Genomic DNA, 22522 nt, shown 5'->3' on the forward strand with positions numbered 1-22522 from the left:
TCTTCTGGAGATTTTGATGAAACCAGAATATCAGAAACTGTGATGATCAGTAAATAATCGATCAATCGATCGAAGAACAAGATCGAAACCGTAGCGATTGTTACCATGTTAAACTAGGTAATCACCATTGTTGTATATGAACAAAGGTGTTTGATTGTAAACAAGAAAGAAAACCAGAGGTAAATAGAAGAGTTTTTATTGTATGATGAAAATGAATAATTGTACAGTGTGTTTGTTACCTTATATACAACTGCTAACTACTCTGCCAAGTCAGCAATCCACGTGCTCTAGTAGCACAACTAACACAACTAACTCCCACTTACATTCGATACGTCCATTTTATTAAGACGTGACAACGCAAGACGTTTGATAAAGTATCCCATATTTTAAGAAGTGAGACGCCGCTACCAATGCCGTGTCTATTCTGAGAGACACACCATTGCTAAGGTGGAGCTAACATCGATTTGTTTTCATTTCCCCTTCTTTATGAGAACAACAAACCCGTCATCATCAATGGCGGGTTTAACCCATTTCAGGTTTGAGATTATCCAATCTTGCGCAGACACTATTTTGATAAACAAATTTTAGTCTGGCCAAAACCAATAATTATTTTATTTTTGAGCATTATTTTAAAGCTACCACATAAAATCCCCCTTATACTAAAAAAATAAGAGATCTCCAATATTTTCCCGCCTAAATGAAAACTACTCTATAATTGGGCTTAATTATGTCATATCTAAAATTGGACCACATTGTTTAATTTCATATACGGAGTAATAAATATATAATGCAATATATTACTATCTATAAAATATAATTAAAAGGGTACCCTAAAATGACAAATAAACGTCACGTAGACAAAGCCACGTAGGATCAAAAAATGCCACATAAATGCCACGTAATGTGAACATCAAAACTCATTGCCACGTATTTGTCTTATTTTATAGATTTAATTCATTTTTATATAAATTAATTTAATTTATATAACCCTTACAAATTTACATCAAAATTTCATAATTTATAATCAATATTGAGATTTTAATTGAACTTTTGTAATAAAAATATGTTAATAAATGTCAAAATTTATAATTAAAATTGACATTTTAATTGAAATTTTGGTAATAAAACATGTTAATAAATTAAAATTTTTCATATTACTTAACATGCACCCACCATTTTTATTAACACTTTTTCTTATTTAATTCAATTTTGTAAGTAAACATTATAATAAATTGATTAAACTCTTCATAATACTTAACACTCACCAAATTAATTAAAATTTCTTGCTATCTAATTAATTTTTGTAATATAATATGTTAATAAATTGATTAGATTTCTTTATACTACTTAATACCCATAATTTTCATTAACATTTTTTCCTATTTAATTGACCTCTTGAGTTGCTCAGCAATCAATTATCTAATTTAGTAATACCACAACATAAATTAAAAATAAAATTAAAATATGGGAGTCTATGGTTGTGTGATGGCTATAAAACCTATAATACCTATGATAGTTTCTATTCACAATATTTATTTAAAATCTATTGCTCATTTGCCCATGAGTTTCTAAGTTGTGGATTATATTTTATGGTTTAATTTATTTATTTGATTATAGAGAGTATATTGAGTATTATTATTGAGTATTGTTGTTGTTATGTCAAATAAATTATATTTTAATTTGTTATGTTATTTGTTTTATAAATCCTTTGATTTATATTTAAATTCATGTTTTCCATTTGGCGTAATTTCAATGATTTACACAATGGTGGAACTAGGGGGGGCTAGCGGGCGGTCGCCCCCCCGGACGAAATTTTCGAAGTTTTTAGTTAAATTTTTCGAATTTTTTCGGGGGTGCCTTATAAAATTAGTCGTTGCCCCCTAAAATTTTTCGCCCCCCCTGAGTTCAAATCCTGGCTCCGCCACTGATTTACATGTGACAATGTTGATTCGTTTGTGAAGTTTTTGCCATGTTGATGTTTTACCTTTTGGTCAATATATTTTTTATATGAATTTTAAAGCATCGTGAAATGTATGTGAATGCAGATAAGAGAAAGCATCACGTGGGTAATCTGAAAAAGGTAGAAATACAAAAGGCACGAAACTGAGGTAAAATCTATCAATACAATATAATTAAAAGGTTACTTAAAACATTTAATTTTAATTCACATGGCATTTTTATAGAGGTTAATATTAATTCATCTATATTAATTACTTAATTATTTATTTTTATACAATATTATAAAAAGGCAAAACTATGTATTAAAAAGTTAATTATCTCCAAAATTGTCATATGCTTATAAGTACCAAAAAAAATTTAAAAAAATAGTAGTTGCAATCACTAAAAAACTAATATAAACTCTTTATTTTCCTCTCATAAATTTGGTTATTATTCTACCTATTTATTTAACTTTAATTCCATAAGATAATTAAAAAGCAAGTGATACTATCTACCATTATTATTCTGCATGTCATATTTTAATTTCGGAAGATAATTTTTAAACCATTCTCATGCAAAGTAGATTATGTAAAAAAAATTAATAATAACAATAACAATAATAACAATAATAATAATAATAATAATAATAATAATAATAATAATAATAATAATAATAATAATAATAATAATAATAAGCTCCTCGGCCCTTCTCGTGTTGTAGCTGCTGGCCCTGCTTTTGATGATGCCGCGCAGGTGTTTACTGCGACTACAGGTTCTGATATATTAGGTCGCCCAAGTGAAATTGTCGCCCCAAACTTATGAAGAAATTGGCGATATTTATTTCACGACGGTTGCTTTTTTGCCTCGTAGTCTGTTTTTCTTTGACACCTCGCCGGATCGCTCTATGGCGGTCTCGGCGGGTTCTCACTCCTCGATTGGTTACGTGCGGTTCCTATCTCGGGGTTGGGGCGGACTATGAACGGGAGGACTTACCGTAGTGTCTTTGGGGTATCGCCCGGGTGTTCCGTTATTCTCGGTATCTAGGCCCCGTCCCGCTTGCTCTCGGGTTTTTGGGGATGTTTTTGGGGACCACGCTGTTTCTTGTCTTTTGTGCTCGTGGGCGTTAAACATCGGCATAACCTTGTCCGGACACTCTCTTCGACATCTGCTATAGATCCGTATTTCACGGGGAAGGAGGTTGATATCGGTTTGGTTGATGGGCATGGTGGCTCTCTTCGTCCTGCGCGGATTTATTGCTTTATTCTTGGGACGGGGCGTGATGTGTGCGTCGACTGACGGGTTCTTCACCTTTGACTCGGATCCCGGGTTAGCGGATTTTGTGCGGGCCGGGTTGTCGCCGATCTTTGCTCGGCGAAAGTGTGCTAAGTATGGGGATTTGTGCGCGGTAGCAGGTTATGGTTTCCTACCTTTCTCTTTCTCTTCACTTGGGGAGTTGAGTTCGGATCTTGTTGCCTTGCTCAGCGGATCCGAAATTCTCGGTATCTCGGATCTTTGGGGCTCGGGTAGCCGCTTACATTTTTACTCGTATTAGCTTTACTATTGCTAAGGGTGTGGAGCCCAGTTGTCTCTCGGCTCCCCACCAATTTCATGTAAACCTTTTATTTTTATTATAATGAAAGTCACGCATTTTATAATAATAATAATAATAATAATAATAATAATAATAATAATAATAATAATAATAATAATAATAATAATAATAATAATAATAATAATAATAATAATAATAATAATAATAATAATAATAATAATAATAATAATAATAATAATAATAATAATAAAGCAAACCTTTAACATTCCATTTCTCCTTACACCATATTTATGTCTATATTAGACTTCATAATACTGAGAAAAATCTATAGCTCTATAATCTAAATAAAAAATCTATAATCTAGAAATCTAATTAAAAGGCAAGCCAAACTATCTACCATAATCTATATGTCATATTTAATTACATACGATAATATCTTAAACCACTCTTGTATAAAGTAGATTTTGTAAAAAAAAAAAAATTATAATTATTAGTAATCAAGCAAACCTTATACATTCCATTTCTCCTTACTCCGTATTTATGTTTATATTAAATTTCATAATAATGAAAAAAATGATGCTCAAAACTCAAAAGTCATGAACCTTGATTCATATTTTATACTTGTATTAAATTTGATAATAATGAAAAAATGATGCTCAAAAGTCATAAACGCATCCTCAATTATTTATATATTTTTGTTGGAAGGCAAAATTTATAAACCAAAATTTTTCTCATCCCTATTGTTAGTAGAACTAAATGTGTCACTAATCTTCCTATGATTTTATTGTAATTAAGGTAAATGTATTAAGGTTTTAGATTATTAACTAATTTATTTCTTTTTTAGTGCAAGTTCCATTGGTATGAAGTTTTGATCACATTTTTCAACTTCATCGTATGTATTTGTTTTGTTCTCATTTAGGGTTTACCAAAATTTTTGGTGTTGACATATTCAAAGGTTAACATACTTACATCTCTAAGACTTCATTCCTATTCCCTCTTTCTTTCTCTATTTAAGAAGAATTTTAAGTTAATAACGATAATATTGTATAAAACAAATTCCACTGTTTTGTTGGTTAATTCGCACTTATTAGTGAGTTACTTTTTAATAGGGACGATTTATTGGAGAAACAAGACTATATGGAGAAGTAAAATATTAGGATTGCTTAAAGAACTATATATTAAAAACTAAGTGTAAGATTGACGACATCAACGTAAATGAGTAATAGTTTTTTAGTTTTTTTTTTCAACTGTATTTTTTGTTTTGGTATTTGTTGGTTTTTTTCATCATTTTACCTTTGAAAAAATAGCACTCTTTAATTTATCGACTTTGATCTTTATGTTAACATGTCAATGCCCGTATTTTTAGTACATGATCTATCATGAATTATTCATGAGGTAATCTCACTATGTGATTTGATATTTATAAAGCCTCAATTACTAGAAACACTAAAAACAACATACTAAAAACAAAATATCCCGTGAAATTCACGGGCCACAAAACTAGTTATTATTTTTAAAACTAAATTTGATGGCTACAATAATTACTTAACAGTTATATTACGCCTTTAGTGGATATGATAATATAATAACAATTTTTTTTTAAAAACAAAGTTAACAAAATAGTTCGAGTAAAACCAGCAATCTTATACGGATTAAAAGTGTCGAACCTACTCTTTTCTACCTTTTAATACAAAATATTACTAATTTAAGTTTTATAATAAATGTCAACTGGAGTTAAATGCTATTAATATAATTATTATTTTCTCTAATATGCCCATTTACAAAACCGCGTATTCTTGCGGGATCTATACTAGTATATAAAGTTATTAAAGATACACAAATTCTCATTGAAGACGGAGACTTTTCGTCACTTTAGAAAACCTCTCACAAGCTCGAACTGGGAGAGCAAGACTTATCGTTAAAGACAACAATATCCTAACTCACTATTAACTGTTAGAATATAAAACCGATTGTAGGACTCCAACCATCAGTTAAAACTTTTGGTAGAGATGGTTTTTTTGACATGGTATCAGAGTTAGTGTGACAAAAAAGGTCACGGCTTAAAAAACCCACCCCCTCAATTCTAAAGTTTAATATTAGCACCAGGTATGGAAAGTTCTGTAGTTGCATCCATACTTCAAGCACAAAGGCATTTCGTGTGAGGGGACATATTAAAATATAAAACCGATCATAAAACTCATCCAACCACTAATTTAAATTTTTGGTTGAAATGATTTCTTGACATTAACTTGTCCCTACATGCAACTCCATCATCTAAAATGCCATTCTTCTCTCAATTATTGTCCTTAACCATATTACCTTCCCCAATCAAATCTACACCAAAAGAATAATTACACCCTTAAAATTATTCCATCCTAATTCCTTACTTCATCTATTATCAAACTTAATCTTAGTTTCTCCAAAAAAATGATGCCACCATATAGCTTCCCACTTAAGATGGTACTATTCATGATCCTAATACCAATTACAATATACATCATCTGCTTCCTAATCAAATGGCAAATAAACCCTTTAACCATTTTTCGACGTCGGTCCGTAAATTCAGGGAATCATGTTAGTAATGATGAGAATAAGAACAATAGTAGTAGTAGTAGTAAGGACTTGGAGTTGATTATAATGAGTTCAAGTTTGGGAAAAGATATTGAGTGTCCTGTTTGTTTATCTGTATTTATAGATGATGAAGAGTTAAGACAACTTATGATTTGTAAACATTTGTTTCATAAGAATTGTATCGATAAATGGCTTTCGACACATTTTAATTGTCCGGTTTGTCGCGCAATAGTTAGTAATCAATGTAAGGTTAAGGAGAAGGATGTTCGAGGTTTGTCATCAAGAGATGTTGGTAGAAGTGATCTTTGGCAAGGTTTGCCTGATTCTTCTGGCTTGGTTTGAAGTTTCCTGAGACGGTTTTACACGAATATTGTGTAAAAATGAATTTACAATAGTTAGTTTTGTGGGTTTTATTAGCGGAGGTATATAGATTTTGATCTACTAGGATATACTCCCTAGTTATTGTCAGTTATATAGACGGGAGGGGATTCGAACTGTAAATTTAGTGTTCTTGTATGTAAATATTAGTATTGTTTAGTTGTTTGTAAGAATTATGTAATTATAGTTCATGAAAAATTGGCTAAATTTATAATATGTATGAATGACTAAGTGCACGCAATTTGATTACCGTACCCCATAAATAAGTGTTAATTTTTTGAATTTTCACTTTCTGATTTTAAACTCGTGTAAAAATACATGAGTTTACTCAAATTTTATGTATTTTTTCATTAAAAATTAAGAGTTTTTCGAATTTTTAAAGTTAGCCATATTTAGTGATTTCTCAATCAATAATAATGACATTTTCAGTTATTATTATTTTATCCTAGACAACTCACAAGTGAAAAAAAAAAATTGTTTTTGGAAATTGATTTCCTTTATTTTCATAAATTATGATTTATGAGAGGTATCTTTGAAAAATGACCCCAAAGAAGATTTGCTGTTTCTAAGATGAGTGTGTATACGGAGGACTCGCATACAATGAATGTGTTGTGATATGGTTGGTGATGTAAATCATGTCAAGTTAGGTCAAATATTGGTCCAATCATCTCCGTGGGTCTAATGTATAATATGGTCGGTTAGTGACAACATCAATTCAAGCCTTGCTCTATCTCTAAAGTATTTAGACCATCCCCAAGCAAAGATCGAAATGAATTAGCCTGTTTTTGTGAAAAACTACCTCGAAAAGGTAAATTTGAAAACCCGAAAAGAAATTAAAAACCGAAAAAGCTAATCAAACCCGAAAAGGTAAATCGATAAGGTAGTTGAAAATTAGGAGGTGATAAGAATCGATTATATAAAAATATGTTTGGCAAACTAGCTGAAAAGGTAGATGATTTTGGTAAAATGACGTAAAAGGATATGAAAATTATTTAATATTATAGAATAAAGGGGTAAAAAATGGAAAATAAGTCCTTTCAGGTACCTGATTTCTCAAATGCTACATGAGGTAGCATTTCATTTCAGGTATCTTATTTGACCAGATAAGCTACTTACCAAACACTTGCAAAAAAATCAGGTAGCTGAAATTTTGGTCAAATAAGCTACTTTGGTCAAATAAGCTACCTGAAGTGCCGTGCCAAACGGAGCCTTAGATCACGACTTTGTTTTACTCTTAATCCCACCTTATTTATCTTGACCTACTTTCACCATCTCAAGCAGAAAGTCACGAACTTGGTCATCAATCCAATCATTTTTCACTTTCCAACCAATTACATCTCTCCACATTATATCACTTTTTCATATATATTTTTTTTTTATTAATTAGTAATATTGTCAACCAATCACATATCGCCACATATAGGTCATGAATTGGGTCAAATTTGCTCCACCAAAGGTCACAAATTGACCACCAAAGGTCACAAATTGACCTCTTCCCTTCAAAGGTCACCATAATTTTTTTGTTAATTGATGATTAGTGTGACCAAGCAAGGTCATGACCTAGCAATTGACCTTGCTTGGGGATGGTCTTAGAGTGGTTGTTCTTGTAATACCCGCCCTGTTATGGATTCGTTGATCGACCTATTAATCAAGGGAGAGCTTTTATATGGGAGACGGGAGAGACTAGATGACCAATGTAACTCGATACTCGACCTCGGCCGAGTATCTAAGGTACTCGACTGAGTGCAGCGTACTCCCCCAAATATGTCTATACTCGACCGAGTACATTGTCTGACATCGCGTTAATATAAAATGCGGAGACTTAAACATAAATCATTTTCGACGGTTCCTTTTATCACTCCTAAACCTAATCCCTCTCTCTCCCAATTCTCTCATCGCACTCAACACATCTTGGGTGGCCTTAAACTGGATCAAGTATCCAAACGTGTAGTTTCGAACACTCAAAGCTTGATCTTGGCCCATACGTTTCTCAGTTATGAACCCAAATTTTTTGCATGGTCATTGGGCTGGACTTTATGTTCTGGACCCTTACACCATCAAAAAAACATCCAACCTGGTAAACATCGTCAACATTTTACTAATTATCGTCGACATTTTTTAATGACTTTTCTAATCTACCTCTCACTCTAAACCTTCCATATTTAACATCTTTTTTTTTCAAATACGACATTTCCGTCACCACCGCTTCAATTCCGCCAAGAAATTCAAGGAATCGACGACAAGTAATCTAAACTAGTTTAATTTTTTAAAAATTTGTAATTAGTTAGTAATTTTACGTGGTTTAGAATATAATCGTTATTGTTAGAACGGATTAGTGATTATCGATTACCGCGGCAAAAATTAATCTTGGGTATGTGTTGTGGTAGCGGATGTTATTCACTTATTTGGTTCGGTCTTGAAGTCGATAACTTACCCACTTATGAAAACATTGGAAAATTACCACCTTTAGCCTCAAAGATGTCAGGGCAGAGTGCCCTGGTTTTAGAGTTTAGATTGGGTAAAGCCTACCCTTAAACTTAAACTTTTATGTACCGATTAATTTTTTGTATGAAATGCACAAATTAGAACGATACACAGAAGATGTCATAACCCTTGCAAAAGTAGGAGTGAATGACGGGATGCCATTTTATAACAAGCATAAATTTAGGAATTATCTTACACTTTAGTACTTTACATTCTCTTTTGGCAAAATACATCATACCCTCAAATCCTACCCCAATGGTACTTGGTAGTCCGTAGTCCTTAATAAATACCATACCAAATGTTTCATGCTTGTCAACTTCACCAAATATATCAAACTCAATTCTTCCATTACATTCTCTTAGAAACTCGGACACGTAGCCATCTAAATTGACTAATCTTTCTTAAAACGAAGGTATCCGTCTTAATAATATAAAACGGATTATCATATATGGGCCGGCCTATAAGACAAATCTTTTGTTTTTCCCTATGTATCCTGCTTTTGTCATATTTCTCCCACATGTAGGGGTGCGGGCTGGACCGGGCTGGGGAAGTGGAGCTCGGGCACGACACTAAATCCAAACCGGGTTGGGCCGGGCCAGTGCTGGATTGGGTTGGCGCGGCATAAGCCAGGCCCACTTAGTAGCGGGTTAGGGCCGGCCCCGGCTGGTCCTATGTATTTTTTTAAAAAGTTAGTGTTTGACCGGGCGGGCCAAGGAAGTTGCGGCACTAGCCGCCCGAGGATGACATAGTGTCGGGCTGGGCCGGGCCACGAGCTGGCCGAGCCATTAGAACACGGTCCACTAGATGGGACTGGGTTGGGCTGGCCCACTACGATGCATGACTCTACCCACATGTGCATATTTAACCCGTCTTAAAATTAAAACAAATATGCCCGTCTTAAATGATTTTGGCCATCTATAATATGAGTAGCGTTACAACTGAGGTTGAAATAAGAGTTGGGATCATCTCTATTTTTTTAAAAAAAAAAATTGGATCATCTCTATTTTAATTATAGGTAAATTAATGATCGGGCAACAAATCTTTTAAGAAGAGCATATTCGTTTTAAGATTAAAAAGGGTCAAATAAATACCCATTTGTATACATATGACAAATATTTTGTTATTTCCTATACATTTTCTTTTTTCTCATCTACTCCTATAATACTTGACCCATATTAAACTTAAGACAAATACGTTAAATAAGAATTTATGATGATCGGAATAGAGGAGGTACCCAACACACTTCGAGTTAAGGTCCGACTTGACTCCCTCACCGACAGTTTTACAAAGTGTCAAGTGCACACATGACACAACCAATCTTTGCCACACGAATAAACTTGGATAATATTGCGAAAACCTTAAAGACCTCGACGATGGATCTTGTAAATTTTATTAAATATATCAAATTACTAAGTAAAACTTTGTGTTGTTTGGATGTCCACTTTTTAAATATAGAATATTTGGAATATTTTTTTAAGATAGTTAAAAAATTGTTTATCAAACATAAAATTAGATAGTTTAATCGAAACTACTGAAAAAAAAAGGAAATAGTTTATAATGGATAAGGTTATTAATCGATTAATCATATTGCTAGTAAAGACCCTATTATTTAGACTTAATTTTAGCTCAGTTCAGTTCAGTCCAACTCTTCGCTTCACAAATTAACTCTTACTCTAGTTCAGTTCAACTCCATTAAGTTCAGTTCAGTTCGGTTTCAGTTCAGTTCGGTTTCACCTCCATTAAGTTTAGTTAAATTAAGTTCAGTTCAGTTCAACCCCATTAAATTTAGTTAAGTTCAATTCAGACAGTTTTAGTCCAAAAAAATAGCGCCTAATAAATAAATCATATAGCACAAAGGATTCGAACCCAAGTCATGGACTCATGGGTACCATACTACCATACTACCATCACTCACGAGGGATGAGGGGGCGTTTGGTTGGGGGGAATAAGGAAAGGGAAAGAGAATAAAAATGGTTGACCTTTTGTTGTTGTTTGTTTGACACAAAGAAAGGGTAACCCATACCCCCTCTTACCCCCAAAATCATTCTCATCCATACCCCTCCCCCCCCCCAGTTGCCCATAACCCCATAATCCCTTCTTCCTCCTACTCCCTATTTCCACCACACCCTCTCACACCGTCAACCACTGCCACCTAAACCCTACACCCACCACACCGACACAACCACCACCAGCGACGCCGACACAACCACCACCAGCGACGCCGCCTGTCCACGCTACCCCATATCCTCAACCACTAAACACCACACCAACACCTTCAGTAACTCTCCCACCCCACCAACCACCACCAACACCTTCCTCGGCCACACCACTGCAACCGCCCGACGCCGACCACACCAGATCTGGTGTTTTAAGGGGGTGGGGGAGGGGTTTTCGAAGGGTTGTGGTGGATTTTTTTAGAATGAATAAGGTGTTTGGGGTCGGGATTATGGTGTTTGTTGAGGGCGTGAGGCGGGGTGATTAGGTTCGCCGTGGGGTACCGTGAGGAAGATCGTCGGCGCCGCTACTTGTGGTGGTGTCGGTGTAGATAATGGTGGCAGGTGGTGGGTAATGGTGGTGGAGGTGGTGGATGTTGGCTTTTAATTCCCTTTCCCTCTAATTGTCAACCAAACACCCAAGTATAATATGGGTGATCCCATTCATTTCCCTCTCTTACCCTTTCTTGATTTCATTCTCTTACCCTTTTTCCGTACCAAACGCCCCCTCAATTCTTAAGCGAATGATAAATACAGCCCTAGGGCTGCATTTATCATTACCATATTTTATAATAAAAAAAAATTAGTGATTTGAGAGAAGCCGAGTCACCCCATGATAGACGTGACACTATTGGACCACCTCCATAATAATATCTATCTTCAAAATCAATGCCTTTGATATGATCCAAAATGAAACTTCTCGCACAAGAAGTGCACATAACATATGGGAGAAAGGTCCATTCCACCTCAAATCAATTGAGTATTAGCAGCCTTGTTTCACTAAAATTCTACACTAAAATCCAATTACTTACCTTCCTATATTATTTCCCCTAATCATCTCTCAATAATTCACCAATACCCAATATAAATCTTCTTAGAAAAAACTTTCTAATACCATCTAAATAAATCGGGGTGTCTACAGTCGATAGTAATCAATTGTCTTTCCCTTGATCATATCTCAATAATTCACCAATACCCAATTCATAAATCCTCTTAAAAAAACTTTATACTATACAATCTAGACTAAATCCTTTTTTTATTGTGTAAACAGGGGTGTATACCGCCGACAACAGTAAGCAATCTCTTTATTTTCCTTGATCATATCTCAATAGTTCACCAATTCCCAAAAAAACTTTATTATTGGGTAAGTAAACTGGGGTGTTTACCGTCGACAGCAGTGAGTGAGTAATCGTCTTTATTAAGATGGATCTTGATGAATGGGAAATTTTATCTGATGGAGGTTTTGTTGATCAACATGAAGATCAAGAAGGAAACAAGATGAAAAATACTACTTTAATTGACATGGATTATTTTGAAAATATTTCTGATCAAGAAAAGAAGAAAAACAATTTAATGGTAATTCCTGTACCAATTAAATTTGATCATGATCAAGAAGAAGAAGAAGAAGAAATCCCAGAAGAAGAGGTAACAAAATTACCAATAATTGAATCATCTTATGATCAAAACTTTGATGATCAAGAGATGATATCAAAAGTATTCTTCAAGAAATTGAAGGAAAATCAATTTGTCGACACGAAAATGGATGTGGGTACTTATGAATTTGTTAAAAAAGGTGAAAAAGATGAAAACTTTGGGGTAAAAAACCCAGAAAATGATGAAAAATTGGTTGTTTATGAAGAAAAGAAGGTAAAAATGGAGGAAGATGATGAAAAAGAACATGAAAATGGTGGTGTAAAGATATGGAAATGGGCAATGACAGGAATGGGTGCACTTGTTAGTTTTGGATTTGCTGCTGCAACTGTTTCTTTGATTGTTTTCAGTAATAAGCACAAAGATGGTAAAAATTCTAAGAATCAAGAGCTTCATTTCCAAATTTACTCTCATGATAAGGTAACTATTTTACTCCAATTGCAAGTCTGTCTTACTCGTGACGGTGACAAGCTTATGACGTCTCCCAATCCCTTTTCATTGTTAATGTTATTTAAATTGGTTGTGAGGGCTGTCATAACTTGTGATCGTCACAAGTGAGAATTTGTGTTATTCTATATATCCATTTTTAATAGGTCATGTTTATCTTTTACACTGCTAGTATAAGGGTAAGACTACGTACATCTGACCCCCTACCTGGCTGGAGCCCTTGAAACTCTGTAGCAAATTATTGTTGTTGTTCATCTTCAAATTTTCTACATGATTTTTCGATTTAATTGGGTTTTGTCATATGTGAATTTGGATGATTGGGTTTATGTAGGGACTCATATTCGAAGTTTTTAGTTAATTTTTTTTCCGCTCTCTAACTGTAAATCCTGATTCCTTCACTGAATCTCACCTTTTCTAGCAAAATTACATTTTCCACCATAAAACATGGATTATTGGATTAAGAGTTTCCTTTGATTATCATTCTTAGGTACCCTCCAATTATTGTTGTGATCAACAAGTATCAACTTCAACAAACAATGTCTTTGAGGTCCCTAAAGCGCGATTTAAATAATCGAATGAACCCATTATTAGGCAGGCATGTCCATTCATACCAAATTAAATGGGTATGAGGGGAAACTTGTGATTCGGCATGTATCCATGTTAGTTTAATTTGAAGAATGAAGTTTTTAAACGGATTCTCATTTCATCGTGTCTATGTCGCCAACTCGCCACCCATTGAATTAGCGTAAGGACGGATAAGGAAAATTTCGATGGATTAGGCTGTAGTATGGATAATTTCATAAAATAATGTGATTAGGCCTAATCAAGGCATAGTTTTAATTCTATATTATCATGGCTTTGTCACTAGTTGGATTAAGATACATGCCATCAGGGTCTTGCTTATAGATGTTTAATGTGGTATATTATAATTACAATAGGAGCAGTCGAGCAGATGTCAATTAGCTTAGTTGGTAAAGTCATAAGAGTCGGTACTCATGATCTGGGTTCAAACTCCGTCAGAATCAAAATCGCTTGTGACTCTGTTTACACCAAAAGTAAAATAATGATCAATAGGAATCTAGTGTCATGTGTCCGAAAAAAATATATTATATGCACATAGTATATATTATAAGATCGATTATGATGTTGTTTGCTTGTTTATTAAGTCTGTTCGATGCTTACAATTGCTACTTATTTTAGTAATTGGATGATGGTGTTTGCTTGTTTGATTGGTGTTGTAAACTCTTTTCCTAAATGTTTGTTTGATTCCAAGGGAAGTTTCTATCCCAAAGAATTACAACTCCATGTGGATTTGGTCAAATGACTTCTCTATTTCCCTTGATATCGTCAATACATCCATCCGTCTTAATCATTAATATACCTTTGGTTAAAATATTCGTCATGATTGAGACAAACATAATATACAAGTTTTATGGTTGTCCGAACAAACATTAAACTATTCGTATTCTTATTTTCCTTCCGAAACTGATGTGAATGTTGTAATTTTGTTGTAACTGCAGAGGTTTAAGCAAGTGGTTCGCCGAGCAAAAAGGCTAAATGAAGCAATTTCAGTGATGCGAGGGGCGCCCATGACTAGGGCGCACATCACCATTGGTGGTTATTATGAAGCTCTATAAGAATGAAGTTCGTCTTCATCACAACATGCTCTGGTGTATCGCTTTGGTTTATGTCTATATCTTTAATGTCGTATCCTTGGCAACTTCATCCCCGTACTATGTAAAGGAACTTGTTATTTATGTATGTATATAATGTCTATAATTATAGAATGTGCTTAAAATACTCTAGATTCTGTACTTTGTTGGATTTGATTATATTTTAGATTTCTAGCTTGTTCATTATAGCAAATAATTTGGAGTTCCAATTTGATAGGAATGAAAGTGGTCCATAACTCCACTCCATATGCTATTATGCTCGATAGTGAATGCTAATATATGGTTTTATTATAGTTGTTGGGTCCATAAATTTATGTTGTGTGTTTGCATTTAGTGGTAAACAAATGCGGGATTGGGTCGAATTTACGCTAGGCTATATAATTTTTTTAGTTTATGGATATGTAACATGTTGACTAGCGGTTTTTAGGTGGGTTGGTAGGTCGGGTCTTTGTAGATTCTGGAAAAAAACTAATGGGTCATCCCGTCCATGCACTGCTCTATTTGCCGGTCAAGTTTTAACTTTAGTTTCACACGATAAAGATGATGAATTCTCGACTTACATTGACAGTCATAATTGATTAGTGTTTTTTTTTTCCGTGTAAACCTAGTTGTCCGCTGTTGACAACACTGCATAATTCCCTTATCGCGGAGTATAAATCATTAGTTAGGACTACTATAGGAGAAACAGTTGGAGACGGTTAAAGTAACGTACATAGAAATGGACCACATCAGCCATCACGGCAGAAGAAATCAAGAAAAGTGACATAGTATTAACGTTCGTATGTAATAATACAGTTCTACTTAGTACGTGTAATCAAATTGTTTTCATGATTAATGAATTTTTATTAGGGTGGTTCTGTCGTCAAAACTCTCAATCTACAAATTTATTGCTCATTGACAAATTACATTGGTTAATAATTAATTAGTTGGTCTTGACTCAAACAGTCTCTTCAAAGAGACCTCTCACAACCCCTTCCACTTGTTTTTTTTGTCTCACGTCTGTTCAACGTGACAGATTTTATCCGTCACAAATGAGAAATTGTGATAATTATATAATACAGAGTAAGGTTGGTCAAAGTTAAGGGCCAACCCAGTCCAACTGTAACTGGCCCGCTACTCGAGTCAATTGTAGTCGGGCCTGTCCAACGCGTGTCACGCCCAATCCGACCCGTCCCCTACACCGGGCCATGCTCGGGTTTGGCAAAACCTACCTTGTCCGCCCTAACCCGCCCTTTAGCCCATCCTAGCCTACCCTTAAGCCCACCCTGGATCCCTCTCGATCTGGTTTCGGGTTGAGCTTGAATTGGCTTGCCCGACCCGATTAGACTCGCCACCATCCCCAGACCGGTTAGCGGGTTGACCTTCACACGCTTCCGACCCGCGCGGCCTTAGCTAGCCCAATGGTTTGACTAGCCCTACTACAGAGTATAACTCTCAATGTCTTTGTTACATTTAGTATGTGTTTGGCCTAACTTGTAATAGTATTTTTGGACTAAAAAAACACTTTTTGGCCAAACACATCATTTTGTAAAAGTTAAAACAAAAAATTCTCAAAAGCTAAAAATCCATATTTTTTTGATGCTGCTTTTGAAAAACACTTTTGAAAAATTAAGCTTGATAAACAAAAACTCATTTTTGAGAATCGAGGCCAAACATGCTCTTAATTAACTTGTCAAAAGTATTGTAACCAGAAAATAATAATCTGAAATATTTGAATAAAACCAAACCTTATTCATTTTGATCAGAATAATGAATATATTTTGCGTGTTTAAAAAAGATGTGTAATTGAATGAATTTAGAATTTGAGTGGACTATCACCTATATCAAAATTCCTTCTCGAATCGCTAAGATGTGAAATAAAATATTTCAAAACTAAAATAGATAAAAATACCTAATTTCCCAAAATGATTCTAGTCTACAACCCCAACAAACTTTCTTTAATCATAATGTTTGTTACCGAACTTAAAAACAAATGTCAGTTAGCTTAATTGCTAAAGTCACGAGAGGTGGTACTCATGACTCGAGTTCAAACCCCGTCAACATTATATTTGCCTTTGTGGCTCCTTTTACACGATTTTTTCATGATTAAATATGATTCAAAGATCAAGTTGAACATTATGAAAGGGGAATCCTAAATACCGTTCAAAGAAAATAGATTCACAAAGAAAGGCCCACATTAGACAAGCGAGTTACTTATCGCTCTTGGACGACATTGAAGGATGTTTGATTGCAAGTAAGTAGCAAAGTAGCATGTGGGTGATGGCTAAGTCAAATAATTCAATGTATGATGTCCTTGACAAAGTTACGTGTTTGTTCTGCTTTTTTCTTACATTTTTCCAATCACTCTCAATTACTCACTTTGGTTTTTAGCAACCAAAAATCTTGCTTATGTTTGTTTTTCCATCGTTGGAGAGTAAAACAACTTCCTAGGGTCAACTATATGACCTTAACGACAAAAATTGCCAAGATCGATCTTAAGTCAAATTTCGTAGCGTTCCTTCTTTATTTAGAGCTCGGCCCTCTTGGAAGTCCCAAAAAATTCATAATCTGACCCTAAATAACCAAACTTTATCCGTAATCGAGTATAAAAGGGGTGCACGAGTTCTGGTCATGTGTTTTGAAATCTTCGCTATTTATCTTCATGGGCCTACTGAAATCACATGGACTCCACAGTGAGCCGGGCATTATTTGGTGGTGGGGCCGAACTTTGATCGCTGAATCGGACCCGGACTTGTCAGTTGAATGGCCTTTATTTCAAATGGTTTGGGCGGCCCAAACTCTTATACCGGGCTCCAAAGGGGCAATTGATTGTAACGCCCTCTTTTGGGCTGCCCATCATATTGGGCCGGAAATACTGGACCAAATTTAATCGAAATGGGCTTAAAGGAGGAAATCTTGTTGAAAGTAGAAATGAAATAAGGGACTTGAGGAACATGTCTGAGAGGAGGAACAAGTCCTTAAGAGATGGGGTTACAACTTACAACCACCGGTGAAGGGTTGGATAGGGGTGTTCTTTATGGGTTCGAGCCGTGTTGGCCGTTGAGACCGTTGGCTGTTCATCCAATTGAGGCAAACACATGTTTGTGGATGCACTTGTATGTGAATACTCCGCCTTGCATCTTACTCAAAAACCCGGCTTCTATGAACGAACAACGCACATTGAGGTGGATTCCCATTTTGTTCAGGATGCTATCAGAGGCGATTCAATTGAAACCTCCCATGTCTGGATGAATGACCAATTGGCTGACATATTTACTACTCCCTTTGATGGGGCATATTCTGCACCCGCTGACCAAGTCAACATATTGACCAAGGTCAAAGCTAAAAGACAACAAGTCAAAAGAAAAACGGCCTAACCGACAAAGCCTGTCGGCCTGTCACTTTGGGTCTCGGCTCGGCAACTAGCCGGCCGAGAGGCATATCCGTATACTCGCATCCAGTCCCCTCGGCATGGAGTCAATCAGGCCTGCCGGCCTGTCATGGGTCCCTCGGCCGAGGATAAGACAGTCTTTCCACCTGCTACGCCACTTGGCCACTACGTGACAAAAAGTGAAAGTCTATAAATACTCCACATCTCTCATTGAGGAAAAAAACTGGAAAATCTGGTATAAAACTCCGTTGTCTCTCTACAATATACTTTGTCAAGTTAAACATACAACTTATCTCTCTAAGTTTACTGACTTGAGCGTCGGAGTGAGTACGCTCGGCCCCAAGCCGAGCCCTCAGTTTGTTCATCTTTACAGGAAAGAGTGAAAGGAAGAGACGAGCAACGACATCATTCCACAAGCTCAAGTGGTCACAATCCTGCTCCGGAATTACCCCCGGAACAATTGGCGCCGTCTGTGGGAATACGTACTAAAAGCTAGTCACCTACATTACCATAAAAAAAAAAAAAAAAAAAAAAAAACCATTCAGCGAGCTAAGAAGATGTCGAAGCAACAAGAAACTGTGAGTGAAGGAACCGCATTCTTCCGGGATGGCACGTTAAAGTACTTCGAGATCGGCGATCCCACCGCCGAGTCACCGACACGGCGCCCGGATGCCAAAAGAGCCGAAACACCGCCGCCCTCGACCAAGTCACTGTCATGGGACATGTGGTCGATGCGGCCAAATTAAAGCTATTTCTGGACCTGATGGGTAGTACGCCGGCTACCCCTATCACGACGACGGGGACGGCAGCGCATCCACAGGTGACCAGGGCCCATAGAGTGACTCCGAACAACTTGTCCGGAGCGATACAAGGAGTCAAGCGTGCTAGAACGCCAAAGAGAGCCCGTGGTGCCGGTGGCGGACTGAGTCCTTCCCCCACTCGCGGGAGGACAAAGCGTCGTCGCGCAACAACGAGGCCAACCCCGAAGGAATGAAAGAAGTCCGACTCACCAAAGTCGGACAAGAAGCCCTTCCCGCCGAGGGAGATAAGCGGACTAAGGTTGCGAGGAGCCGATCGCCGCGTGTCATTCGACACGTGGTCGACACCCCTCGCACCTATGTCCTCGAGATCCTCAGTGCCGCTAAGCCGGAAGCGGCCGCCCTTATCATACAAAGGGGATAGCGACCCGACCGACCATGCCGAGGCTTTCGAGTCGTACATGTCGGTATGGGAGCAGCCTGATGAGGTGTGGTGTCGAGTCTTCCCAACGACCCTGCATGAGATGGCTCAGAGTTGGTACAAGGGGCTACCTAATGGCTCGGTATACTGTTATGCCGACCTGAGAGACAATTTCATAGCCCGGTATGCTTGCAACAAGAGAAGGGCCGTGGAAACATCAGATCTCCTAACTATCCGACGGGGGAGGACGAGTCCCTCCGGTTACGTGAAAAGATTCGACGCTAAGGTTCGGCGGATCCGTGAGCCGAACACCGAATCGGCGCCTTCGCGGCCGATGAAAGGCCTCCCGAAAGGCGAGTTCAAAAACGAGCCGATCAAGTGCGAAGACCTCAACTTAGACTCCGCTTGGAAAGATGGTCGACCGAGCCGTGAAGGTGGAAGACTATCACAAAACCTGGGTAGGCCACAGTGAAGCTGGGCACCCAGAGAGGAAGAGCCGCCAGGACAACATAGATGAAGGTCGCCGTGACGGGAATAGGTCACGGCTGAGAGATCTAATAGGAAATGACACTCGGCGGGCGCCGGGGAGTTCGGGACCATACTACCGAAGCGGTACGTAGTCTCACCCCCTGGTCGCCTCTCCAGCCGAGGTCTTTACCCTAAGCAACAATGATGGACAAAAGTGGGCAAGACCCCCAAGGCGAGGGGGACGGTGACACAAGCCGCTTTGCGAGTACCACGCCACACCGCCATAAAAACCGACAACGGTCGACATCTAAGGAACGCCATCGAAGAGCTAATCCGAAAGGGAGGCCTCGGCAAGTATGTAGCGGAGGCCCAGAACAAGCGTCGACGGGGCGAATAGAAAATCGGTTTTCCAACGGATGGGAGTAATCCAGGTTGTCATCGGGGGAAACGAGAACGGTGGGTCAGCTAATGGGCACAAACGGCACCTAAATGAGTTATACAAAGCCATCAACTTTGTGCCTAAAACAGCGATCCCCGTTTCCACCATCCCCGATATAACCATTGGAAAGAAGGACTATGAGGGAGTCGTCGCCCCGCACAAATGACCCGCTTGTAGTCCACCTGGATATAGCCAACCACTTGGTCAAAAGGTGCCTGATTGACACAGGCGCCTACACGTACATCATGTTCAGGGAGTGCTTTCTTAATCTCGGTCTGTAGATTGGAGACCTGAGCCCCTGCATTAACCCGCTATACAGCTTCTCTGGGGCCGACCTGGTACCCCTGGGGTCAATCAGACTGCCGGTGATGTTCGGCCAAGCGGATGCGGCTAAAAATGTTTTATCTGAGTTTGTGGTTATCGATGGTTCGTCTGCCTACAATGTTCTCATAGGCCGGGTCACTTTGAGCAAGGCCCATGTAGTGATGTCCATCCGGGCCCTGACATTGATGTACGTCTCGGACCGGGGGGAAGCACAAAAGCTCGTCTCAAAGGACGAGAAAGATGAAATAGTCAATATCCAAGTGTCTGTCAGGGGGTGCAACATGCAATCCCTCAAAGTGGCGAAAAAATCGGAGAAAGGGAAGAGCCCATCCTTGCAGCAGGAGGGCGAACCAATGAATACTAATGTCGGCATGGTCGAAGGAGCCGAGACCGAGGAAGTGGAAATTGACCCAGGGCGCACCGTAATCGCTTCGGTGTCAACCTGGAGCCAAAATTCGGGGCGATCTCCTAGACCTGCGAGGAAGAACAAAGATGTCTTCGCATACTCAACAAGTCGAGATGCCGTGCATGAGCCGGAGGTGATCGTTCACAAGTGAACGTACTCTCCACCGCTCGGCCGGTCAAGCAGAAGATGAGGAACTCCTCGGCCGAGAAGGATGAGGCCATCAAAGCTGAAATAGACAAATTATTAGCGGCGGGCTTTATCATGCCTTGTACTTACTCTGAGTGGCTAGCAAATGTTGTAATGGTGAGGAAATCGTCAGGGGCGTGGAGGATGTGTGTTTATTTTACCAATCATAATAAAGCGTGCCCTAAAGATTGCTATCCCTTGCCTCGAATAGATGGTTTAATTGACGCCACGGCAGGCTACACTATGCTAAGCCTGCTAGACGCCTTCTCAGGGTATCATCAGGTATTTATGGCCGAGGAAGATATGCCTAAATGCGCATTCATCACCAGTCACGGCATAGTTATGTATAAAATGATGTCGTTAGGTTTGAAGAACGCTGGCGCAACTTACACTAGGTTGGTGGACAAAGTGTTCCAAAATCAAAAAGGGCGAAACATCGAGGCTTACGTCGACAATGCTATTGTAAAAAGCAAGTCTGACAGCGAGCACTTAGCCGATTTAGGCGAGACATTTTGTTCACTAAGGAAATATAAAATGAAGCTTAACCCAAAGAAATGTAACTTCGGTGTCCGGGCCGGCAAGTTCCTCGGCGTGCTTGTCAGCGCCAGGGGAATTGATGCCAATCCGGAGAAAGTCAAAGCAATACTAGACCTACCGGACCCGAGAAATCGAAAAGAGGTTATGACGCTGACCGGAAGGATGACGGCTCTCGCCCGCTTCATCTCTCGGTCGACCGACAAGAGCACTCCGTTCTTTAAAGTGCTGAAGGGGAATAAAAACTTTAGTTGGGGGGAGGAACAGAGCACGGCTTTCAGGCAACTGAAAGCCCACCTTCTGACACTGCCGACCCTGTCCAGGTCGACGCTGGGGGAGACGATATATTTATACTTAGCAGTTAACTCGGCCACGATCAGTGCCGTAATCGTCAGGTAAGAAAATAAGCAGCAATACCCAATTTACTTTATCAGTCATACACTGCTGGCCGCCGAAAGAAATTACCCACTAATCGAAAAGGCAGCCCTCGCCGTCGTCGTTGCCGCAAGGAAGCCAAAACCCTATTTCGACGCACATCCCGTGACGGTCTTAACCGACCAGCCATTGGAGAAAGCATTAGAAAAATTCAAAAAATCCGTCAGACTTATCAAATGGGCAGTGGAGCTCTCCGACTTTGGCATTCAGTACCAACCGAGGCCTTCGATAAAGGGGCAAGCGCTTGCAGATTTCCTGGCCGAGTGCACGTATCAAGAAGAATCACATCCCGGCGTGTGGGAAGTGTATACCGACGGGTCCTCCACGGCGAACAGCTCAGGAGCCGGCATCCTTATCATCAGCCCTAACGGAAACGAGTTTGAGTACGCCTTGAAGTTTACCTTCTCGGCCTCAAATAACGAATCCGAATATGAGGCGGTAATAACTGGATTCAAGTTTGTGTTGAAAACAGACTCGCTCTTAGTGACTAATCA

The 22522-nt window shown here is 38.2% G+C and overlaps 2 protein-coding genes across 2 annotated transcripts; both read left to right on the forward strand.

The window, feature by feature from the left end:
- Positions 1-5917: 5917 nt before the first annotated feature.
- On the forward strand, positions 5918-6403 carry LOC141633527 (RING-H2 finger protein ATL33-like). The gene has a single exon (XM_074445985.1). The coding sequence runs from the start codon at positions 5918-5920 to the stop codon at positions 6401-6403; it is 486 nt and encodes a 161-aa protein (XP_074302086.1).
- Positions 6404-11804: 5401 nt separating this feature from the next.
- On the forward strand, positions 11805-14880 carry LOC141642223 (uncharacterized). Its single transcript, XM_074450943.1, has 2 exons — positions 11805-12987; positions 14535-14880. The coding sequence occupies exons 1-2, from the start codon at positions 12340-12342 to the stop codon at positions 14649-14651; spliced, it is 765 nt and encodes a 254-aa protein (XP_074307044.1). The 5' UTR covers positions 11805-12339; the 3' UTR covers positions 14652-14880.
- Positions 14881-22522: the final 7642 nt, after the last annotated feature.

This window comes from Silene latifolia, chromosome 2, assembly GCF_048544455.1.
Source record: "Silene latifolia isolate original U9 population chromosome 2, ASM4854445v1, whole genome shotgun sequence".
Classification (NCBI taxonomy): domain Eukaryota; kingdom Viridiplantae; phylum Streptophyta; class Magnoliopsida; order Caryophyllales; family Caryophyllaceae; genus Silene; species Silene latifolia.